Source organism: Prinia subflava, chromosome Z, assembly GCF_021018805.1.
Source record: "Prinia subflava isolate CZ2003 ecotype Zambia chromosome Z, Cam_Psub_1.2, whole genome shotgun sequence".
Taxonomy (NCBI): domain Eukaryota; kingdom Metazoa; phylum Chordata; class Aves; order Passeriformes; family Cisticolidae; genus Prinia; species Prinia subflava.
This window is the reverse complement of record NC_086283.1, coordinates 10,086,238-10,109,299: the sequence shown is the minus strand read 5'-3', so window position 1 is coordinate 10,109,299 and position 23,062 is coordinate 10,086,238. Positions and strand designations below refer to the sequence as shown.

At 42.4% G+C, this 23,062-nt stretch overlaps 1 protein-coding gene across 1 annotated transcript; it reads left to right on the top strand.

The window, feature by feature from the left end:
* The first annotated feature begins 296 nt into the window (after nt 1-296).
* On the top strand, nt 297-23,062 carry LOC134564197 (dual adapter for phosphotyrosine and 3-phosphotyrosine and 3-phosphoinositide-like). Its single transcript, XM_063422906.1, has 9 exons — nt 297-1,091; nt 9,557-9,679; nt 12,836-12,969; nt 15,642-15,772; nt 17,092-17,139; nt 17,376-17,438; nt 19,369-19,454; nt 19,990-20,077; nt 21,055-23,062. The coding sequence occupies exons 1-9, from the start codon at nt 1,030-1,032 to the stop codon at nt 21,103-21,105; spliced, it is 786 nt and encodes a 261-aa protein (XP_063278976.1). The 5' UTR covers nt 297-1,029; the 3' UTR covers nt 21,106-23,062.

Sequence of the window (23,062 nt, the reverse complement as noted above, 5' to 3'; positions counted from 1 at the left end):
GCTAACAAAAATCCTGTTCCAAATGACTCTCGGGTTCACACTGAACATGCAGTTCATATGACTGCTTGTGGGAAAATATGTAGCTGTTCCATCCTCTTTAAACACCAGGTTTTCTGGAAACAGCTGATTTTCAGTACTGGATACCTGCTGAAAACTTCAGTATGACTGGAAAGGAACATTATGTGTTTTTTTAAATTTTGGTGTAGTCCTATACTTTTGTCAAAAAAAGTTCAGTAAGGAATTTGCCACACCTACAATAATTACTGTCGATGAAGTATTGGGGAATACAAATAACCTCTAGTATTGCAGGAGATCATTTAAGCATTGAGAAGAACAGACACCAGACAACGTTCAGAAAATTCTCATCCACAAAGCTCAGTCTTCTTGGTACTTCCAAAGAGGGAATGAGGTTGTACATTTCCAGCAGTTTATGTTCCTATTCCTGTTTCAGAAAGAGACCGTGACCCCTTCAAAGCCTGCACGGAGGATCACCACGGAAATCAGCGGCTCGGGGTGCCGGGGCCGTGGCGAGGCAGACCGTGGGCAAACAGCATTCCCCTTCCCGGGCAATCCAGCGGCAGAGACATGGAAAACTGCGCTCGGAGGGGCAAGCCACAAGCTCCCCGGGCTCTGGGGGCTGGCTGGGGACAGGATTGAACACCTGACTCTTACAGAATAATCCACAAATTTCACCTCCACATATTTCCTCGCTGGGTGCTTTGACGGACACTGAAGAGGCGAGGGTCATTCACTGATTGATTGCGGCAGAAAGCGGACAACGAAATCCTTTGGAATACGAACTTCTGGGACAGATCAAAGCAAGGGAAGTATGAGTTATTCTGGAGCTTAACCAAAGCGTTAGCGGTGTGGGAGTGACACCGGGCACCACTGGGAGCCGGAGGGCTCCGGCTGCTCCTGCCGAGGGTGGGGTTCTCCCCCTGGGGCGCTCCGGGAGGGTTCGGCCCCGCCCGGGGAGGTGCCGGCCCGCACTTCCTCAGCCCCGCGGAGGCGGCGGAGCAGCCCGGGACCATGGCCCAGCGCCGGGAGCCGCGTCCCGCCGCGCCGCTGGACCGGGAGCTGAGGGCGCTGGGGTAAGCGGCGCTCGGGGCCGTACCGAGGGCACCGCAGGGCCAGCCCTGGGGGCTCCGGGATACCCGGGGGGGCTGGGGGGTGGGAGCTGCGGGGTCTGGCTGCTGGGTTTCGGTGGTGAAGTGAGCGGTGAGGTGAGGCGGGGTCTGTCTGAGCGGGGCTGCCGAAGGGCTCCGTGCTGCTGAGGGCCCTCGGAGAAGCCCGCGCCTCGTCCCGGTGGCAGGGCTGAGAGGCTGGCACAGGGGAGCGGGACAAATAAAAACCACTCAGCAAACCGAGAGAGCGGACACGCGGTTCGAATGTAGTGGAAAGCTGGAGGCAGAGGTGCAGCTTTCCTCGGAGAACCTCTGCGGCCTTGAAACCATCGCCATGGGATAGAGCCCAGGTTGTGCCGTGCCACATCCCTGCTTTTCCAGGGAGCACGAAACCCTGAGCCTCAGATCCCTGTCCTCCCTGTGCCATCCCTTCAGCTGCCTCCTTGTAGCTTGGCCCGGGCCCTGATTTGGAGAGCTGCTGTCCTGCTGGGCCCCGGGAGGCAGCAGGATTCCCGAAGGTGCCCGGGTCTCCAGGAGGGAGAGCAGCGGACACTTCACAGCCGCTGCGAGGACATTGCACTCACACCGAAAAGCAAAACCCCAGGAGCAAAATGAAGGCCGAAGGTTGCAACAAACCTTGTTCCCCGTCTGATGCGACTCGCCCATTTTTTTCTGGCAGCTAGTTTTGGTTTTTACGGGAGGAAGGAAGGCCTTGGGTCATTTTGTCACCGGCAGCATTGCCGCGAGCAAGAGGAAACGCGGGCTGGAGGAGCAGCACAGGTGGGCGCAGGCAGGGTGGGATCAGTGGCAGCAATGCAAAGGGGAGGCAAAGCAGAAAGGCCAGTGATCATTCTGACAAAGCAAAAAGGCTTGGTGTCACCTCTGCATTCGAAAAGAATTGACGAAAAAGAGTAAAGGTGTTTTGCTTCCTGAGTACTTGTGGATTAGGACCAAGTAATTTTTGTGATTCATTCACCTAGTGAACAAATTGGAGTGCAACAAAATAGTTTGGAATTACTATGTCCACACTGGTGCTACGTTCCCATATTGAAAACAACCTTTTAATGAAATGCCTGTTAACTGAAGAACCTAATAGATATGAAATTAAGTAGAGTCACTCTGCAGCGGTACCCAGAGTAGCCATTATATACTTTTTCTTTACATCTGTAAGATTACACTCATTCTAAAACAGTATCACAGGGAAGAAGGGAAGAAGATGCGCTGCAGCTGTTGTGAAGCATGATTCCAGATTACCAGACTTCTATGGACTTACACAATGTGGTGTGAGTTAATATGTGCTGTTAATGTGTGCCTATAAACAGCGAGGAGTCCATCCTCATAGACAGCCTTGAAGAAAGGCAGCTTGATGTGGTACTTAAAGTGGTACCCATCAGAAGGAAGGAGTACAGATGAGAGGGCTACAGGTATGCATTTTTAAAGCGGTACCTTCTTTATTTTACTTTCACTTAAAGGGAAAACCCAAACTTTTCATGCTTCCACAGAATACTAAACATCTTCAGGGAAGTGTGTTGAGTTAAATGTGTTAAAGGTGAATAAGCAATGTCAGGCAGAGTCCCTGCAAATTATTAAACGAGGTCCTTTCTTTTTAGCTAGTATTAAAGCCATTTCTTTTGGTCTTCTTTTTTCCCCCCCAAATATGAAAAAGAAGTTCTCAAGCAGCAGACATTCTTGTGGCATAACCTGAAAGATCTCTTATTGTAAATACTTTTTCAGCTGTGACAAATAGGTGTGTCACTCTCCAGACCGTGAAATGAAATCCTCAGTCATCACAAGGGTTTTCCATCCTAAACTTAGTCCCATACTCTCACAGGGCAGAGTTCTCCTGGCAGCTGATGCAGTATCCAGCACAACTGAGACCCACTTGTGGTGAAGAGTGTGTGTCCAACATGGCCATTCAAATGAGAAGTAGCTTCAGCATTAACGTACCTTTGGGGGGGAATTTGAAACAGTTTATTTTAAAGCTTCTGCTTTCTGGTGCAAAAATCAAAGAAGTTGGATAAGGTTTAAAGAAGTGTGAAATCGGAAGGACTTCACTCTTTAGAGAACAGGCTGAGTACCAGGATATGCTCAGAGTTTACCAGGTTAGCTGCCCAACAGAATGGAAATGTAGTGAAAATTCAGATTACAGTCAGCTTCATTGTATTGATGTATATTGATGTATAGAGGGGGCCATAATGCTTAATGAAAAGGAAGATCAAAAGCAGAACGCATTGTTAAAAACTTGTTGCCTCACAGATAAACTTTGTCCTTACATCTTCCTGAGTATTTAAAAGGGAGTACTGAAGTCGGCCAAAAGAGATGTAACCACCTTGGCTCAAAGGAAAAGGGAACTGAAACTAGGATTCTTCTCTGAAGGCCTCTTTGGTTACTCCTGGAGTCAATCCATTTTCCAGCTGCCTTTGTTGCTGCTAGAGCTGAAAGCACAGCCGGCATACTGCAGCATGGAGCTCCCGTGGCTGAGCACGTACTGCCTGAGTTTGGGGAATTCCAATCTGTTATTTGCGCAAGAGAGGAGAATGTGGAGTGTCTCGTCATCCCAGTAATTACAGGCTGGTCTGGTAGCACAGTTTGCATCCCAGTACAGCACAGTTTGGGTGACACTGTTGTCTGTCGAAAGTGAAAGACACAGGGCAAGAGGAAAAAATTTTTATGGCCTTTTGCCTTCTGCGGTCCAAGCTTTCTTTGTTACCCCTTGCAACAGAGCTTTTATGCTCTTCCAGGCCTGACAATACCACGACAGATGATATTTTTAAGGCTGGACAATACATTTCATGTGCAATTTTAGTAACAGAAGAGAAATTAAGCCACAGGTCTAGATCAGGTGATAATAAAATTGAGGAACTGAGGAACATGTTAGATTGGAACAGGGTAAATGGTCAGGAATTTTTTTCATCTCTATTTTCCAATTTAAGCAAGATAAAAATTAAAGTGACTAGAAAGTGGGCCAAATAATTGATGAAAATCAGAATGAAGGCAGTTGAAAGAAGGGAGAGAAAAAATGGAAGTGAAAAGCAGAAGCTGAACCAGTGAAAGTCTACAGTTAGAAGACAAACCTTAAGACTGGATACAATGATGTTACTTCTTCTTGTTTCTATTTTAAAATTATTTCCCCCCATATAATGGCATCCTTGTGTTCCAGCAAAGTACTTTACACAGGTTTGTGATTAAGTGTTTCAGTGTAACACACTGAAAGGATTTCTAATTTGGTTGGCTGACACTTGTAACTTCTGTCTAAACATTCTTGCCCTTTTGGAGATTCTCTAGAGTACTGTCAACTCATGTACCATTAAAAACATGGCCAAACATTCACTTTTATGATGATGTAAGGTACAGAGAACCTTTTTGCAATTTTCAGATGATGGGCAATGCTTCTAGGGTGTGATATTAGAAAAAAAAAAAAATCCCAGACTACTAAATTTGACAGATGAGACCTGGAAGTTGCTGAAATACCGAATGCCAAAAATAGAGAACTAGTGAGTCAGTTTTACAGTAACTTTTGGAGCACAGGCATGTGAAGAGCACTGCATCTAGCCAGAGGAGGTAAGTCAGTGCTTTCCCATGCACTCCATCGAGCAGTACTGTGTACTCCTGCTTTAACCTAAGAGTGGGAATACAGCTAGACTATAGATTCAACCTGTAAGCAAATTCAACTTCTTGTGGTAGAAGATACATTTAATTAAAAAACAAAACACAAAACTTGCAAACATCTACCACCACACACAAAAAAAGAAAACCCCACAAACAAACAACAAAAAATCCAATCAACCAACTGAGGGTAAATAACTGCTGTGAGTAATATTTGAGTGAAGTTCTACTGGGAGCACATGTGGCTCGTCTTCCCAATAATACAGGTTGTTGTTACTTTCAGAGGTGGACAAGAGATGAATTAGACTTGCTGTGTGTCTGCTTGGCTCCTGCAGCTCAGAGAGCCAAAGTGCTTTCCACCCACCACAGAGCACCAGCACTATTGTCCCTGCCACAGTAGGGGAGGGAGCTTCTGGGAAGAGAGCAGAGTTCAGCCAGCTGAGCACCAGCAATCTCCTTCTTGCTTCACAGAGGGAACATTGAATTGCCTGACTTTTTCACAAAAGCAAGCCAAACATGCGCACAGTTTCTAATTCTATCCAGGCCACACCTATCTGAGAACATCTTATAAGCACACAAAAACTAAGTGTGACCTCTGCCTACTGCATTTATCTGGGCAAGCTGGGCATATCACAGAGTTATCACTTCAAACACACCAAATAGCAGCCAGAACTTCCAGCTGTCCTCTCTTCTGGTGCTAATAGCTTTTATTTTTATGAGGAAGGAAAGCAAGTGTTTCTACTGGATGTTACACAGTTTGCATGTAAAAATGGCTCAGAAGAGAATTATGCAAGTCACTCAGCATTCAGCCTTTCATGGATGAGTGTTTATGTTCTGTGTATATTCTGTTATTGTTAAAAAGTTAAACCACCTGATGCCAGCTGCAAGTTTATTCAGCAGCCCCTATTTACACAGGCAGAAATTTTTGGCAAAATATCTACACGATTTCTTTGAAAACAGCATTATCAGAAATGACAAATGCTGTACCTTAGGGCTCTCATCTACAGGGGACACAGAAACGAAGTTTCATTAACATTTTTTATTGGAACATCTTGAGTTGTTAAAGAAAAAATTAACATTTTGAGGATGATGTTCTAACCCAAACCAGGGAGTTTCCCACCCCAGACTTTACTGTAATATATTCCTGATCTTCACCATAGTGTAGGTAGCTCCAGCTGCTGCATTAACTACACAGAGATTTTCTTAAGAAGAGATTTTAACGTGAGTGCATCCTGTTCTGGAGTTATGATGGTCAGCACACTGCAGGGGCACAACTGGCCAGCACAGACACAGTTTGTGCTGCAGCAGCCACCAGCTTATTCCATGGGGAAACCGCACTGTTGACTGGAGGGGCAGACCTTCAGGGCAAGGCTGTGTGCTCTGATGAGTTTGAGTTGTGGGGCACTGGGCGTCTCATTTCCTTCTGCTTCCTGTCAGTAAAGTCCTTCCTCTATGCTGTCACCAATGCAGTGTGACCTAAAGAATAGGCTGATATCTCAAAATGCCTCCTTTTTCAAAGGGTAGCAGAAGCAATCTCGCTGGCTGTGCTTGCCCATCCTAAGACATGCTTCCACGAGCCATTCCAAAGAGCAGGAAGAATGGCATGGTCATTAACAACACACACTGACAACACAAAAATGCTTACAGGGATGGGATAAAGAGATTTAATGTCATTTAGGATGAAGTTAGAATAATAAGAATGTATAAATGACAGCAGCTATAAACTCTGAGCCTGAGATTGCTGGTCAAATTGTAGAGAAGGAACCCCAAAAATTGACCACACTTTTTTTTTTTTTTTTTTTTTTTTTTTTTTTTTTTAATGGAAGAAATTAAATAATTAGAACAGAGAAACGTCCCAGAAGTATGTATGCATAGCAGGAAGGTGTACAAGGCCAAGGGCAGCCAGAGGAAGTGGTTTTGAAGTAAGGAAGGAATTTCATCTATCTTTCTTGTGTTTCTCAAGGAAATGTCAATCAAGAACCTCAGTCAATTTTTGCACTACTGATGATTTTCAGTCTGAAAAGTGTCAAAGTACAGAGCATATTTCTGGGCTTGTTTTGTAGTGAATACAAGACTCTATAAAGATGACTTTTGAAAGAACCTTCAGAAACACCCTGATTATCCAAACATTATCCACTGTGTTCAAAACCAAAGATTTGGGACGATTCAGCTTTAGGAAGGACTTCCTAGGGGCTTCAAAGAGATGAGTGTTTGTAAAGCATTTTGATTTCCTTAATCATCTTAAGATAGCACAAAGGTGTTGTGTTTTGTATCAACAGTTTCCTGCCCCAGGTGTAACTCAGAAGACAACCAAAACTTCAGCTGAAGCTGGACTGCCTTTTACAATTTTGCCAAGTTAGCCATAACTCCCATCTTGATTTGCCTGCCACTTTCAAAGAACTGCTTAAAAGGTTGTTTTTCTCTGAGACAGATAAATAGAAGGAATCTCCCTGTGAAAAATACTTAAATTTACCTGAAGTAGACCTAGTAGTGTCTAATCAAAGGACTGTTTGGGTTTATTTTAAAATAAATGTTTTAAAATATTTCTATTGTAAACCCTGGTGATTTCTACTTGCACTGTCAGCTCAGGCTTGACTGTGAGGGCAGACTGCATAGGTGTGTATTTGTTTACCTTCCTGGTGGTCTGTGGTGTACATTCTAAATTTTCTACAGGATTTAATATTTTACCTATGTTTATGCAATTGAACAAAGTTTGTGTGACCATTTTCACAGTGGAACATCGCAGTAACCTGATCGAACCATCTGTCACAGTCAGAAAGAGAAAAACCCAAAACTATATGTAACAGCCCCTTTGACACCAAGATCTGCATTACTGTCTCCCATCCACTTCTGTTTTTTGACATGAACAAGAGGAAGACTAACATTTGAGGGATAGTTGTCTGAGACAGCATATTTAGGCAAGAAACTGGTGCAGCCTTGTCAGCAAAGTTTTAAAAGTGTACTTTCAAGCAACATTATTTTCCGAATTAAGGGTTTTGTTGTTGGTTTCTGGTTGGTTTATCTATTTTTTTGTGTAGTAATAACATTTCATTAGTCACTGGCCTTTTATGTGTAAAGAAAGAGTGGATTTAAACATAGCATTTTTAAACTTAAGTGACTTCTCTTTCAAAGTTTAGTAAAAGGGTTTTTTTTTTTTGGAAATAAGGTAATGGCTCAGTTATGAGCTGTTTAGTTCAAACTAAATTTACCTCCTTCATGACAGTGACCGCTCACAGATTTTCTCAACATCTGCTTCTTTTGCACAGAAGTGAGTCAGTGTTGCGAAATCCCACCCAAAGCGCAGTGCTGCATTCTCAGCTGCAGGTCTTGCCGTGCTGATATGATCCTCTCCGCATCAAGACAGCTCTGACCTTTGCCTGTTACTTACTTGGAACTTAATTTACAGTTAATCCCAAAGCGGATTTTGGCTAACAGGTGTTCCAGGGAATGACACTTTGATCTTTAAATATTCATTATTTTATTCTACTGTGTAAATGGACCACATTCTAGAGCCAAAGCAGCAATACCCTGCCTGTATTGAGTTTCACATGGATCTTCTTTTCCTCTGGGCTAACAGTCTGGAGACTCTCATAAAGCAATTTATCAGCCAGCTGGCCTTTCAAATAGGCAGCCATCCAAATTCAGGGTTAAGGCTTTGTGTGAGATGCCAAGTTTGGTGGAAATTTGGGGTGAACAGCTAAGGAGAAAGAGGATACAATTACACCTGGTTTCATTTTGAAGACTGTCAGGATACAGTTCTGGAAAGTGCTGTGATGGCACTCTTGCTTTTAGTGAAACTGTGTTTCTTTGGCTGAAGCAGTGACAGGCTTTGATCCTAATGCTACAGGCATTTTAAAGGAAGGGAAAGGCGACCTGGCACCATGCCACACACAGACAAGGGAAGCTTGCTCCCAGCAGAGCCTTGGGTGTAGTATCTCTCCCTCTGTCTTCTCCAGAGCTTTATGTGTGTGTGCATGGCTGTGGTTATCATCATGTGCCTCGCAGGAGTGCAGCTCTAACCTTTTATAGCTCGAGTTTTTTGTGTTCAGTCTCAGGATAATTTACAGTGAGATCCTCATCTCTTAAAAAAAAATTGTGTGTTTCCATTGTGCAACATTGTGAATGGAAGCAAACCCATAAACTATGCTTCCTGGACGTCTTTGCGGGATTTTTTTTTCCTGTGAAGTCCTTGCAAAACTTTTCATATAAAAATGAAGTTAATTTTCACTGAAGATAAACTGAAACAGTATTTAGGTGTTTTCCTTTGTTGCTCAGATCACACCTGACCAAGAGGCAACAATAGCCAGATCCCTTTAATTCTAAATTTAGGCAAGCATATTTAATTGCATTCTTGGCAGTGAAGATGCATTGAGAAAAATACAGAGCTTACCAGGAGTTTTAAGTGCTGCCTGTTTGCCCAGAAGAGGAAGTGTACCAAAAAATATACATATGTCAGGAAGTACAGCTTCTGAAAATAGACAAAGGATTCTGTATACCCTCCAAAACTGCTTTCACCTTATCAGCACAGACCTGGCTAATTTGTTGCTCATGCAAGTAGAATTTGCAGGGTTTTTAGATCCAGTAAAACATCTGTTTGTACACAACTTTGTGTTAATGGAAAATAATCTTTTGACTGTGTCAAAAGGAGGCTATTGCAAGGGGCACAGATCTGTGTAAATTGTGAGTGCCTGTGAGAAGGGTGGTAACTCAAAAACTGTAGAGGAAGGACTGCAAATAACACAGCCTTTTCTAACCCTGCTCCGAAAAGCAGCAGCAGCTGGTTAAGAGCGGAGTGAAGGATGCTTTAACCCCTTGTGCCTTCCCAGGTGGTACCACGACAATCTCACCCGACATGCAGCAGAAGCGCTGCTGCTCTCCAATGGGCAGGATGGGAGCTATCTTTTGAGGAAGAGTAATGAAAGGGAAGATTTGTACTCCCTCTCTGTAAGGTAGGCTATGGACAGAGTGAAATAATTTAATGCTGAACTTCCATGTTTGAATGTCCCATGCATTACAGGTTTTCTTTTTTTTCTAGGGCTTAAACTATTTTGAAATATATTCCTATTGGTATAATTCCACTGAACGAGATTTTGCTAGAGCAAAAAAATTGGATTGGATTGTATTTGACAACCGCTCTCCTTTCCCCAAATTTTGAATTAATCTTACTGGTATGAAACATAAATCTATAAATGTCCGTAAATTTTCAGCCTCCGTGATAAAAACCTGCATGTCAGTTAAATGAGCTTAAGAAACAGCTGGTAGGAGCAGAAAAGTTTTATGATGAGGACAGCAGCAAACATTTTACAGATGCTAACCTTACTAGTTTCTGAATCCCTGTATAGGATCCATCATCTCTGAGGGATGATCCAGTGTTTGACTGGTTTTACTCCTCCGTTCTGTGCTAAGGTTCAGCCTTAGCCAGGTCTGCTTGACTAAATTGAATAGCATCTTGTGAGTGATCAAAGGCAATTACACACAACTGTTCAGGATACAACCAATACAGGGCAGAAGTAGCCGACCTGGTTACTTCACTGCTGAATCACATTTAAACAATTTGCCAGAAGGAGAGAAGCTGCAACATTTTAGCGAGGCAACCTAAGGACACATGCATTAGACACACAAGGTAATCCCCGCAGGTCAGCTGGGTGGAGGTAACCAGCCCTGAAAACATTGGTAGCCTTCGGCAACTGTGTGATACAAGCAGTCTTCAGAGCAAAATTTTAAGCTGCTGATTGCAAGCTCATTCCTGCTGCAAACTGAGCCTCTGAACAATTCTTGGCCACAACTCAGCTGAATCACAGTAATTTTTAAAGTCACTTTGATCTGTGTAACATTGCTGGTTGTTTACACCCCTGAAGGAGCACAGCATATGCACTTGAGATTGTGGCTTTCTGCATATTCAGTACCAGGAGCTGTTACAATTTGGAAGAATAGTTGCTTGGGAACTGAGGAGAGTCCAATCTGCACATACCCTATTCCCCAGGAAAGGCAAGGATGAGTGTTTCACCCATTTCCGACAGAAGATCTGGGAGCAAGTGTGCCTATACACACACTGTTGAAATTATTGCCACTACAGGCAGCTATTTATACAAAGGATGCCCAACAGATCTGAAGGTGATGTTACAAAATGAGTATTCAGAGCAGCAGTGACTGAATTGAGTGCAAGTGTTGCCAAAAAGAATAGTGCCATTTAGAAGTAATAGCTTTCCTTAAAAAAAAGTAATTTTAAATCAATCATTGTTTTTCTGGTTAATATTTTTTTACTTTAAAATGTTAAGCATCATTTGAGATTACCTCAGACAATTAAAAAAATATATACATATATATGTATCTTGAAGGTAGTTTCAAAGGGCATTTAGGAAACAACTTATTGTAATAAATTGAAATAATTCTTTTAATAAGAAACAGAAGTGTTAGTTAATGGAAACAAATTTGCTGCTTTAATACATTCTAGCCTTAGAAGATCTACAAGTCTGATTTGGGCCCATTCCAATCTCTTGTTCAGCTCTTCATTTAGTGAGAATTGCTTACTGCATTACCAGATAAACTGAATAGCCCAGTCTGAAGTTTGATCTTTTATTCTGTTCTGTTATTTTGTGTTGTTTCTGCTGGTACATCTCCTTTGAATACTGATATTGATTTTAAAATGTTTTACAATTTTTCTACTGATTAATTTTATGGTTTTGTTCAGGTTTTTGGTTTTTTTTTTCTAATATTAAAACTAAATTTTAGAATAAGTAATTAAATTTTGTTCTGATACATTTCTATAGAAAGGATAACTTCAGCAACTCTAGCTGTCATTTTCCTTTCGTTCTAAAATATCTTCTGTGGCTGTTACTTTATTGTCTGCCTCAGCCTCACAACGAACTATGGTCATGATTGTAGCTTGGGGTTTTTCAAGGAAAAAATGCTTAGCCATCCCTTGAGGTTTTTATTGACAGCTGTAGGAAGAGAGATCACATATTGCCTGAAATCCCCTCCCTCAGCTATATTTACCAGTTTGAAAAGGAAGTAGGAAGCAGAGTAGCATTTGCTCTCATTGCAACTTTGTCTTGTAAATTAAACAAAAGATGGAAAACCCTGTAATTGCAGCAGAGTCACAGCAGCTCTCCCCTGGTGTGGAGCATTTGCACTTGGCTTGTTGTGCCCCAGCTGACTATAGCACAAAACATGTGGGAGGCCCATAGGGGTGTCCTCTACAGTATCATAAATACTGTTCAAAGATAAATATTTAAATACCTGTTTGAAATTATAATCTTCTTTGGAAGTGGCAATAAACAATGAAAGAGATGCTGTAATTAATTTTCTTCACATTTTTTTCAGTATATTTGCTACATAAGTTTTCCTCAGACAAAATTTACGCAACTATTTCGGATGCTAGTAACATTAACAAAAGCAACTTTTTCACTGGAGAAACACTTGCAACAAGTGCTTCACTGTCTTTTGAAGTCAAAATAATTGCCTACCCAGGAAGTGAGACCTTGCACACTTCTCTAAATGCCATCAGGTTTCATAAACAGAAGCTGTTACTTCCCTTACAGAACAAGGACCCTGGTTCATGTTTGTCAGTGCCCATCCTAGTGGAACCAATCATCCAAGTACAGAGGCAAAGCAAACAAATCCTAAAGCCCTAGGTATTTATAATTAGGTTATTAAACCCCTGTTTGAGTGCAAAATGGAGACAGCCTTTTTTTCAAAGGGAAACAGAAGACATTTTCAATGAGATTGGGTTGCTACTTGAAAAGCAAGACACATACTGAGGACATCATCAAGACTGAAGTCCAGTAAGTGAAGGGGTTTCATTCTATTTAGGCAGAAGGCTTGAAATCTCTTTCGTGAGTCTTTTTGCTGATGCAAGAGTTAAATTAACCAACTTGGCCTCTCTTTTCATCATCTCATATCTGTAACTCAGCAATTAAAATCTGATTTTCAGATGTGTTGAGTGTTAGTGAGGGACAGTAATTGCAGTAGTAGTACACTAGGACTGTGATTGTCAGCCTGTTATCTGGGTCAGATTCCCTGTAGTGAAAGCTGCTATTTAAAGATTGTATATGTCAAATGGCTTTGGCATTTATGTCTTGATAAATTTTCCTCTTTTATTTTAGGGGAAAAGATTCTGTGAAACACTTCCATGTTGAATATACAGGAACTTCATTAAAATTTGGATTTAATGAGTTTTCTTGCTTGAAGGAATTGGTCATGCATTTTGCAAACCAGCCTTTAATTGGAAGTGAAACAGGTAAGGACAGCCATATTGTGTGTATGAACACATTTGTAGCCACACTTCACAAAGATCTAACTAAAAGGAGCTTCTGATGTGTTAGCAAATAGATCATCTGCTAAAGTGTTCATGTTCATAAATTCACATTTGTGTTTGTAACTAAAAAAAAAATCCACTTCAAAAAATCTTTCAAGTTCTTTGAAGATAAACTACACATAAGCTTTTTGGGCTTTTGCCAGCCAGGGGTATGAACTCCTTTCAATTTCTTAGAGGAAGAATAATTTCAAAATACTGAGAGGATTAGAACATTCTTAAAAATAGCAATACCAAAGCATGGCATTAGCGAGGAAATAAATATGCATCTGTGAAGCTGAAATCCCCCAATAAGAATAAGTGGAAAAGCAACTTGAAATTGTTTCATCTAACTATTCTTTGTCCAAGGAAGGAGTCTACAGTGTTATGATCCTTTTTCCTGTAGGGAAGGTGTTTTTAACTAGCTCTCTTGCTCTGCTTGCAGTGCATCACCATGCTGATGCCATCTGCCACCACAGTGATTTTCTTGCTTTTTAAGAGGAGAGAGAAAAGCACAAGTTTATTTAACAACCAATGTACTGCCTGAATTAAGGGTCAAAATATTAAACTTGATTCCTACATATGAATTGAACATGTGAATAGGATTCCTGGAGAAACAAAATGGATATTATCATGATAATGTCAGTTTTATGTTTAGATTCAAGTGTAAGAGTTGAAGACAAGTCAGTACAAGTTAATGCCAAAAACTTCTGTATCCTCTGTGGCAAGTGTATGCAAGTAACTCATAGTACTAGTTATACGTGGAAGAGTCCAGTTAAGTGATATCTGGCGCATGCAATAACTATAATGTGTCACACTAAATATGCACCAGTATTCTGCTAAAATTAAATTCAAGGGCTCCTTTGCCGATTTCTTCCCCCAAGAAAAATGCAGTTATACACTTAATATGGGCCTTGTATCTTTCAAAACACTCTCTTTTAAAATTTCTTTCAAGAGTGGTTAAAACACAGAGCTCCTATGTGTATCCTCTGTGCCAGTGAGCTATTTTTCCTGGGAAATCAGGCATGCACCCACAGGCGTAGCTCTGTGAAGATTTCAGATGACATAAATCTTGTATTTCCCCATTCCTCACTCCTTCACTGCATGTGTTACAGACATTAATAAGCAAGACTTTGGTTTTATCTGATCTCTATGGATGGGATCAACATTTGTCACCTCAAGGTTTCCTAATCAGATTCTACTGGCTGTGTGAAACATCTATGTCAGATGTGCTACAGAATAAAAATAAAAATAAAAATTGAACATCATATCAAGAAACCTTCCACCTTACCATACCATGGAAAACAGTAGAGAGGAAGAGAGAATTAACATTCAGGCAATATTCTTTCAGATACAGGTGTCAAATGTCTGCTGGGTCATAACCATCTTTTGTCAAAAATGGGGTAGGGCTCCTCAGAGTCAACTCCAATCCAAGCATCAGCAGATGCAGCCTTGACAGAATAATCTTGCTACAGCGCAGCTTTTGCTAGATCTTGTGTATAATTACCAGATTATTCTGTACAATTGTCTTTGTGGAAAAAAAAAATCCACAGAGAACTTATTAGAAAACAAATAACTGTATAAAATGTTATATTAGTCATTCCAGTTCTGCAACTGGCTTTTTTTTTATCTGTGGTGTACAAATGATGATACCCTAATTCTATGCAGGACAGCATAGAATCAGCTTGGAAGCAGTTTCTCTGGAATGGTGATGGAGCTGTTCTCAACTTTATTTTAAATGGTAAAGCATAATTTTTTTGCAAGGCCAGATAGAAATAAACCAATGTTGACTTTCCACCTACAGCAAGCTGAATAGCTCACATTTGCATACACCCCCATGCCTGCAAACAGATTTCAGCTGGTTACTTCAAATACAACTTTTCCACTTCTCTTTTTAGCCCTTCCCATTACAGAGTACTTTTAAATTACTCATACATTTGTAGGTTTCAAGTCCAAATTTTTACCAGTTCTAGCATCCTGCCTTTTAAAGAGCCACAATAGCAGCATAAAATGCAAATGGAGCAGCATTTGGTATGCTGTGACATTATTTTTAAAGAATGGAGTTAGATGGTGGAGCAGTTACTATTTTAAGGATGTTTTCCACTATTTTGAAAAGTACAATAGATTCACTATTGAGAATGCAGTTTCCTTCAGGGAACTTGCTATAAACATGACTTGTTTGGAGAAAAAAAAATGCGTGGCTATAATGAAAAGGTTTAACTGAGAGGAGCTGTGGTAAAAACAGTTGAAGGCGATGGTGACGTGGATTTACTCTTAGGAAGCCTGTAGCCAAAGCTCTGACAGATTAAGTGATTTAAGCACCAGCTAGTGAGATGCTGGCAAACCCATTGAGTCTTGTGGCCTCCCATCTAGTTTAGCATCCTGCCTACCCTCCAAGCCAGCCTGTTGGGCAGGAAAGGAATTTATTGGTCAAGAGATTTCATGCCAGCATTTGCAAGGGTAAAGGTTTTGAAAAGGTGTACACATATTTACAGTTTTCACAGCTGCCTTTTTAATTTTAGGAAAAGGTGAAGTTAACCACCCCTCAGAAATGTAGCTACTGACAAGTTATTTTCTAAGCTGGACTCACCAGATGACTTCTGCTCTTTTCTCTTCAGGAACTTTAATTGTATTGAGGCATCCCTACCCACGGAAAGTGGAAGAACCTTCCATTTATGAGTCTGTTCGAGTTCACACTGCAATGCAGACGGGAAGGACAGAAAGTGACCTTGTCCCAAATGCTCCCTCAGTAAGTTGTGTTCTGGTGGTAGGGGTGCTTCTGGCCTGAGTCTAGCATGACTGCTGGAGTGAGCTATGGAGTAAGACTGGTTATGAGTCCCTTTACAGGTTTGTAAATGCAGGAAGTCTTCGCCAAACAAGGCAAAACAAATACAGACTTGCTCAGTACAGTCCCATGCCAAATAAAGGCTTTTGTAATTGTAGTCTCTTCAATGCTGTCCCTGGAAAAACATTGTCTGCAGCTGACTTGGGTGAGTCTGAGTGTCCTAACAAAGAATATATTAAAGAGTTTCATTCTTATAGTATATTTTAGAATAATTTATCATTATTAACATTATCATGAGTTAAAAAAACCCCAAATGCACACACACAAACAAAATCATATATATTTGGGCCACTTATTCTGATATTTGAGACTCACTTGAACAGCAAGTAAGAGTCTATAAGTCCCTTGTAACTCATGTCTAAGTGAGACAGATGGTTTCTCCAGAACAGTTTGCTCTGAACAGAAAGGAAAGTATTTTAATTATATACTGTATTTTGGAGGGAAAAGAGGAAGAGTTATGTTAATATGGGTTAATGAAGTTGCTAGAGGAACCACTTCTGATGTGTCTCACAACCAACCCTTCATTACTGAGTTACACTTTAACCTCCGAAGAAGCTTGACTTTCACATACCACCAATAAAAATGTAGTATTTTTTCATGAACAAGTGGTAACTTGGCAAGATTTTGATTTTCACAGGTTTGCAGTCTCACAGCCAGGTACCTACACAGAGTTTCAGTACCTAAAAAGTCATAAGGTCCAAGTGTCACTCATGATGCCAGAGAAACTGTTCAAATCCCAATTTTTCAAAAAGCACACTGAACATGATGGGTTTTTCCTCTCAAGTGTGGGCCTGGTTGAGAGAAGAGAACAGCTCGGTAACACAGCACTTTCCCCTGTTTGCATTTGAGAAGCATTTTCTGAAGATGATTCCACTGTCAGTTAAAGCCCATGTGCTTCTGGTCACAACATGTACCGAGGCAAACATCCAACTTTACTAGATAAAGTGTAACTGCAGCTATTTTGCTGTGTTTGGCTGAGGAGGTGCAGGCCAGAAACTCCCTGAGGCAGGCACAGTATAGGGGGCTGCCTTCAGAGCCAGCACAGCTCCATGTCTACCCTGAGACAGCTGGACCTACCCAAGGGGAGCACTGAAGTGAAGGCAGGGGGCTATGGGGAGTTTCCTAAAGAACTGATCCACCTTTCTGACGTAGGCAAAGAGGGGGATTTGGGAAAAAGCAGAGCTCAGCCTCCAACCCTAACCCCTTTCTTTGTTGCTTCACAGCTTGGTACCAAGGAAGGATATTTGATAAAACAAGGCAAAATAGTCAAGGTAAGGAAAACTCTTACTTGTTTCCACACTGTGATCACCCACAGAAGCTAAAGACAATGTGGAGCTGAAATTGCTCCACCTGTATTTCCCTGCAGAGAGGAACAGTTTGTGTTTTGAACAACAACAAAGCACAGCTGTAAACCAGAGCAAGCCAGCAGCTTTGGAAGTTTTTCTTTCCCAAGAAGTTTTAGACTAAACTCTCCCAAGACAGTTACTATTCGTTCTTGATCTTTCAGAACTGGAAAACAAGGTGGTTTACACTTCACCGGAATGAACTTAAGTACTTCAAAGACCAGACAGTAAGTAGCAAACACCAATTCTACTTTTTAAACATCTACACAGGCAGCTGCAGCCTCCGTGTTTCTCTGACTTCTCACATCTGTATCACAGCTTTCCAAGCTAAAGTTTCCCAAATTATCAGACCTGTCAAGTAAAGTCAGTTTTCCTGATGACTTCAGCAAGAGAAAGTAAGTTTTACATCTGGAAACATTTACTATGCTCTGCCAGTCTTAGCTACTGGATAGAGTATACAGGGCTTTTTTTTACACAGAGTCATGGAACAGCCCAGATTGGAAGGGACCTCAAAGATCTTCTTCTTCCAAGCCCTCCATCACAGGCAGAGACACCTTCCAGTAGACCAGGTTGCTACAAGCCCTGCCCAACCTGGCCTAGAATATATTTTTGTGTTGCTTTGTTAAGTGAACTTTAAGCTACCAGCACAACAAAACCCGTATTTGTAGCTTAAGACACAACCTGACAGAGAGTGTGCTGCTAAAATAGTTCTAAAAATTCTGGTAGTATCCTTTGCATTCTTTGAGGTCATCCTTTTATTTCAAGTGGTCTCACAGGATACAAGGTAAACCATTCATTTAAATATTCCTTGTGACAAAGATAATCCTGCAGCATCCTTACAGTTGCTGCTACATTCCTATCTTAATCTAAATAAAGGTAAGAAACACCTCTGGAATTTCTTTGCCCTTACAATGCCTCTATTTGAGATTCCTTCATAAACACACCCAAACTGTTCACCTCTGCCAAGCCCTGTTTCAAGCCTCTAACAGATTTTTACACAAGAAACTGCCTTCTCTTGCCAAACATTACCATTTCTAAACAGCTATGTTTTTGCAGGGCTTTCCACCAGTTTTCATTTCAGTTCAAGCCAACTTGAATTACGTTTGCAGGATAGCATTTCAAAGAGCAGCACTCCATTAGTGACTTAGAGGCAAGAAGAATTCCTGTCTTTGTCAGGAGTATGACTTCCTTCCAGACAGCCCCTCCAGTGTCTCCTGGCACTCCTGTTGTTGCTGTGGGGTTGCAGGTACCTACATGTGAGCAGCCTGCAGCTCAGCCTGGGACAGCATCACACCACAGCACAAGGGACTTTCTTCTAATGTAGGATATTACTGACAGCCACTGAGTCAGCAAAAATATTAAGGGAAGTTGAAAAAGCAACAGATGCCTCCATACGCCAAATGAAGGACAATGGAAATAGCTAAGTGTTTGGGCAAAAAGCCATTCAGCTGCCTCTTCTGAGGTCTTAACAGTGTGAAGCTGAAACAAATGGAGGAAGAGCTCTCACATATAGGGAGAATGAAACTCCTAAGGGAGGTGGGTTGCTGTTATACACAGTCCATGTCCCTGCACCTGAGCTTGTCCAAACAAACTTTTATACATATATGTGTGTGTGTGTTTGTGTACACGTGCATGCACACACTTCTCAGGCAGGCAAAACTATCGCTTCTGCTGCAAGCACTGCTTTGGCTTTGCTTCTACACTTCTCCTTACCCAGCTTCATCCTTTTAAGGCACTCAGGAATTAATTAAATCTCCAACAGCTGGCTACTCTGAGAAGTTCTATACCCATGCCTTTGTCTCTGTAAACCTTAGCTGATAGTGGTACCAGATTTGCTGCTGTGTCAGTTACATTACAAGGCATCGGCCAAACCCTCAGCAGCTTCCATGTAGCTCAAACATTCCTGCAGTAGAGATCTCCTCTGTTACTTGTCCAGATGTGAACTGTCCTGCGTTTTTCATATTAAACTCACTTCATATCATGATGCCACTGAAGTTATGCTTGCTAGTTTGGGTTTGTAGTGTTACGGCCATTGTAACTACTCCTGGAAAAACCTGTGGAGGTGCCTATAAAGGTCTAGATGTACTGAAGATGAACTGAGATAGCCTTATCTTCTGTTTTCACGTGTCCACATTTTAAAAACATTTTCTTTTCAAGGCTACGGAACCAATTCGAGCACTTGACTTAACTGAATGTTCAGCTGTGCAATTTGACTACTCCCAGGAAAGAGTCAATTGTTTCTGGTAGGTTGCAGGATTTTCTCCATGTTTCTGGGAAGTTCAAAATAGAAAGGGAATTTTGAAATGTAAACAGTGCATGCTTCTGAAAGGTCCCGTGGTTGTTGTTACCCTGCTCATCCTCTAACTCACAAGTCTGTTTGTGTCAGCCAGTCTCTGTCAATCCTGCATGATTTTGGCAAATTACTCCTGCCAAAAGGTGAGCCCATATGTAGTGGGCATTTCTAATTCTGTAAGCATGTCTAATCATCACCTAGACTCATGGATCTTGGGGTCAGACATTGGGACAGATCACATGGTGACCTCTTCTGTGCCCAGATATAGAGCATTTATCCTTATGGACCTGGGGCAGCATCTCCCTGGGCTGTAAATGTGTGTCACCCATGCCTGGTTAACCCTCCTCCTGGAGGCTGAACGGGAGCACAGCCTCCCTGCCCTGCTCTGCCTAAGCAACTGTTCATACAGGCCAGCTGGGGCAAACCAGTTTTGGCATGAATTGCCAGTTGTTCTAGCAATTCAAGGAAGCTTTGTTTGCTTACAGTTTAGTGTTCCCACTAAGGACATACTACCTGTGTGCAAAAACTGGGATTGAAGCTGACGAGTGGATTAAAATCCTGCGGTGGAAACTGGTAAGGTGATGTGTGTTGTTACATGGCACCCTGGGCGGCAGCAGCTGGTACTGCCATCATAACCCGTCCCGGACTGTGGCACCCAAGTGCTACAGTTCTCAGCACCTGCAACAAGGACTCCTTGTTCTGGCTGCCAGGCCAGCTAGATTGGAATACAGCAGTTTTCACATAATCACGGAATCAATTAGGTTGGAAAGGACCTCTGAGATCATCAAGTCCAACCTTTGACCAATCACCACCTGGTCAACTAGACCATGGCAGTGAGTGCCACAGCCACACCCAGTCTTCTTAAGCACCTCCAGGGATGGTGCCTTCCTGGGCAGCCCATTCCGATGTTTAACAACCCCTTCTGTGAAGAAACTCCTCCTGATATCTAGTCTAAACCTCCCCTGGCACAGCTTGAGGCTATGTTCTCTCATCCTGTCACTGGTTGCCTGAGGGAAGGGACCAATCCCCACCTGGCTACACCCTCCTTTCAGGGAGTTAGTGATAAGATCACCCCTCAGCCTCCTCTTCCCCAGGCTAAACACCCCCAGCTCCCTCAGCTGCTCCTCCTAGGACTTACCATCTAGCCCCTTCCCCTCCACTGCCCTTTTCTGGACTCGGGCACCTTCCTGAACTGAGGGGCCCAGAACTGGACACAGCAGTCAAGGTGTGGCCTCATCAGTGCCATGCACAGGAGCATAATGTATCTGCCTGCAAACCCACTTCAGCGTTTTTGGGATGCACTTCCAACAGGCATGCTCATTAGTAAGGAAAAATTACTTCCATCTCTAAGGATGTCATTATATGTGCTTGGTAAACAATATGGGTCATCAGCCCAGACCGCATGTCCTGGGTCATGATGGCAGGATGAGAAAACAATGTAAAGGCTTGAAAGCACTACTCCCTAAAAAACACCAGGAACTGGCTTGGTTGTACTCACCCCCATCCACATGCATGCAGACAAACAGTAATGGACTGCCTTTCTGTTCCAGTCACAAAATCGGAAGCAGCTGGAGGAGCGCAACGCCACCCTCAGTTCCTAGCTGTGTGCCAGGCCTGCTGCTCCACTGGCAGGAACTGCCTCTCTCCAAGGGGAAGGCACTGCTTACCAGAGGGCAGCCTCATGTCTCCAGTGCTGTCTGTGCCCCCACATAGACGTCACCCAGCTCTGCACACACGGGACCCTGCAGCTCTGGGTGCTCTGGGGCTGCTGAGTCACACATGGGGATAGCTGCACAACCAGAGTGTGGGTTTGATGCGTGTGGTGGATGCCTGCAATGCACTTAATTCAAACACCTGCCAGCTAATCGCGGTCACTGTTCAAAACTTTTGTGGTTATTCAGAGCACTCAATAATTTATTGCAACTAAGCATGAGTATCATGTTCTGTAACCTTGAACCTTTTATTTAAAACAGGTCTTTTCTGGAAACATTAAATATCTTTTTATTACCTGTTTAGGCTTTAAACCAAAAGAAAAAAGACAATTACATCTTGTAAATACTATCTATACTGCAATACAGAGAGTAGTATTTCAGGGCCCTTTTCAAAGTGACAGTTGTGACAGTTTTAGTCAAATGAATTTTTATATGGTTTAGCTTTATACCACAGTGATGGCTACAAAGGAGTATCTGTTGCAAACAGCATCTGTAGGTAATGGTGAGCAGCAACATGTAAGCACACTTGTATACAAACCAGGGTTATGGGAAACAGCAGCTGCTTCCTGGCACTCATAGGACACACATTTAACAGTGTTGTGGCTCACTAGAGAGACAAGAAATGGAACCCCATGATGTTGGTGCTGTACTCAAAATAGATGTTACAGTTTGGAAATGAAGTTTGACACACTGGAGAGGCTCAAGACCAGCTTGACCCAGCTGCAAGATCCCCTGAGCAATTCTGATCACCTGAGCCACCTTGAGGTGAGGGCAAAGAGGGGGAAACCTCTCTCCCTGCATAACAATCAAATTTGTGCTGAAACAGCATCTGCAAACCTCTTCTGCTATGCAACACTGCAATCTGTGTTTGGTCAGACTGTGGTGCTCATGCAGGTGTTTAATAATTGCCTTTACTGGGAGAAGAGTGCAGAAGATGAAGACAAAAGCACATTTGGAAGAAGAAAGAAAACCTACATTTGGACATATAAATAGCATTTTATTTCAACTCAGAAATTCAAAGTATTTGTAAATATTTTTATACAGACTGTTTTCTGAATAAAATGTCAGTATAAAACTACCACAGGTCTTTTATATTTCTGTACTGTATTGTTAAAGCTTTGTCCTCCTTTTTCCCTTAATGAAACTTTAACTGGCATGTCCTATTTAGTTAAAAACTTTTGCTAAGTTTGTGTGAGAGAGAAGCAGCATAAGGGGAAGAGAGAGATTATATTCTCCAACAGCATCACTGTCCTTTGAACATGGCTTGGAAATGGAGTTTATAGGGAAACCACAAACACAGCCTTCCCTTCTTCACAGCAACAGGCTGCTTCACACAACACTGGAAACAAGTTCAGCACATGGTGTCACAAACTGAAGCCAGTGAAAGAAACGGCGCTTGGGTGGCCTTGGAAGCTCTCACAGACAGGTCGAGCAGAAGCAAACAGCAAGGGGAGGCCTATGCTGGAACACAAAACACATTTTGCCAGAAATACATGCACATTCCAGCTGCTTCTGTAATGACCAACTACAGAAGTCTCATTCCAGCTTAGCTTAATGGAAAAGGGTTGACTGACAAACCGTAATCTCTTTTGAGCCAAGAACTCCCAGCCGTCATTTCCAGCACTGCTGTTTCCCCCCATCCTGCCTGATGCATGAGGTGTGAACATGTATCCCCTTTCCCAGCCCGGGGCACAGACCTGCCCAGAGCTGTCCCCAGACCTGCGGTGCTTGGTAGTTGTAGTAAGGGGACAGGGGAGGAAACAACGGGGTGAGGCTAAGAGCACAGGCTTGATCCCCAGCAACACGATCTCTGCGTTGCCCTGGGACTTGGTATCCTTACTGCCCA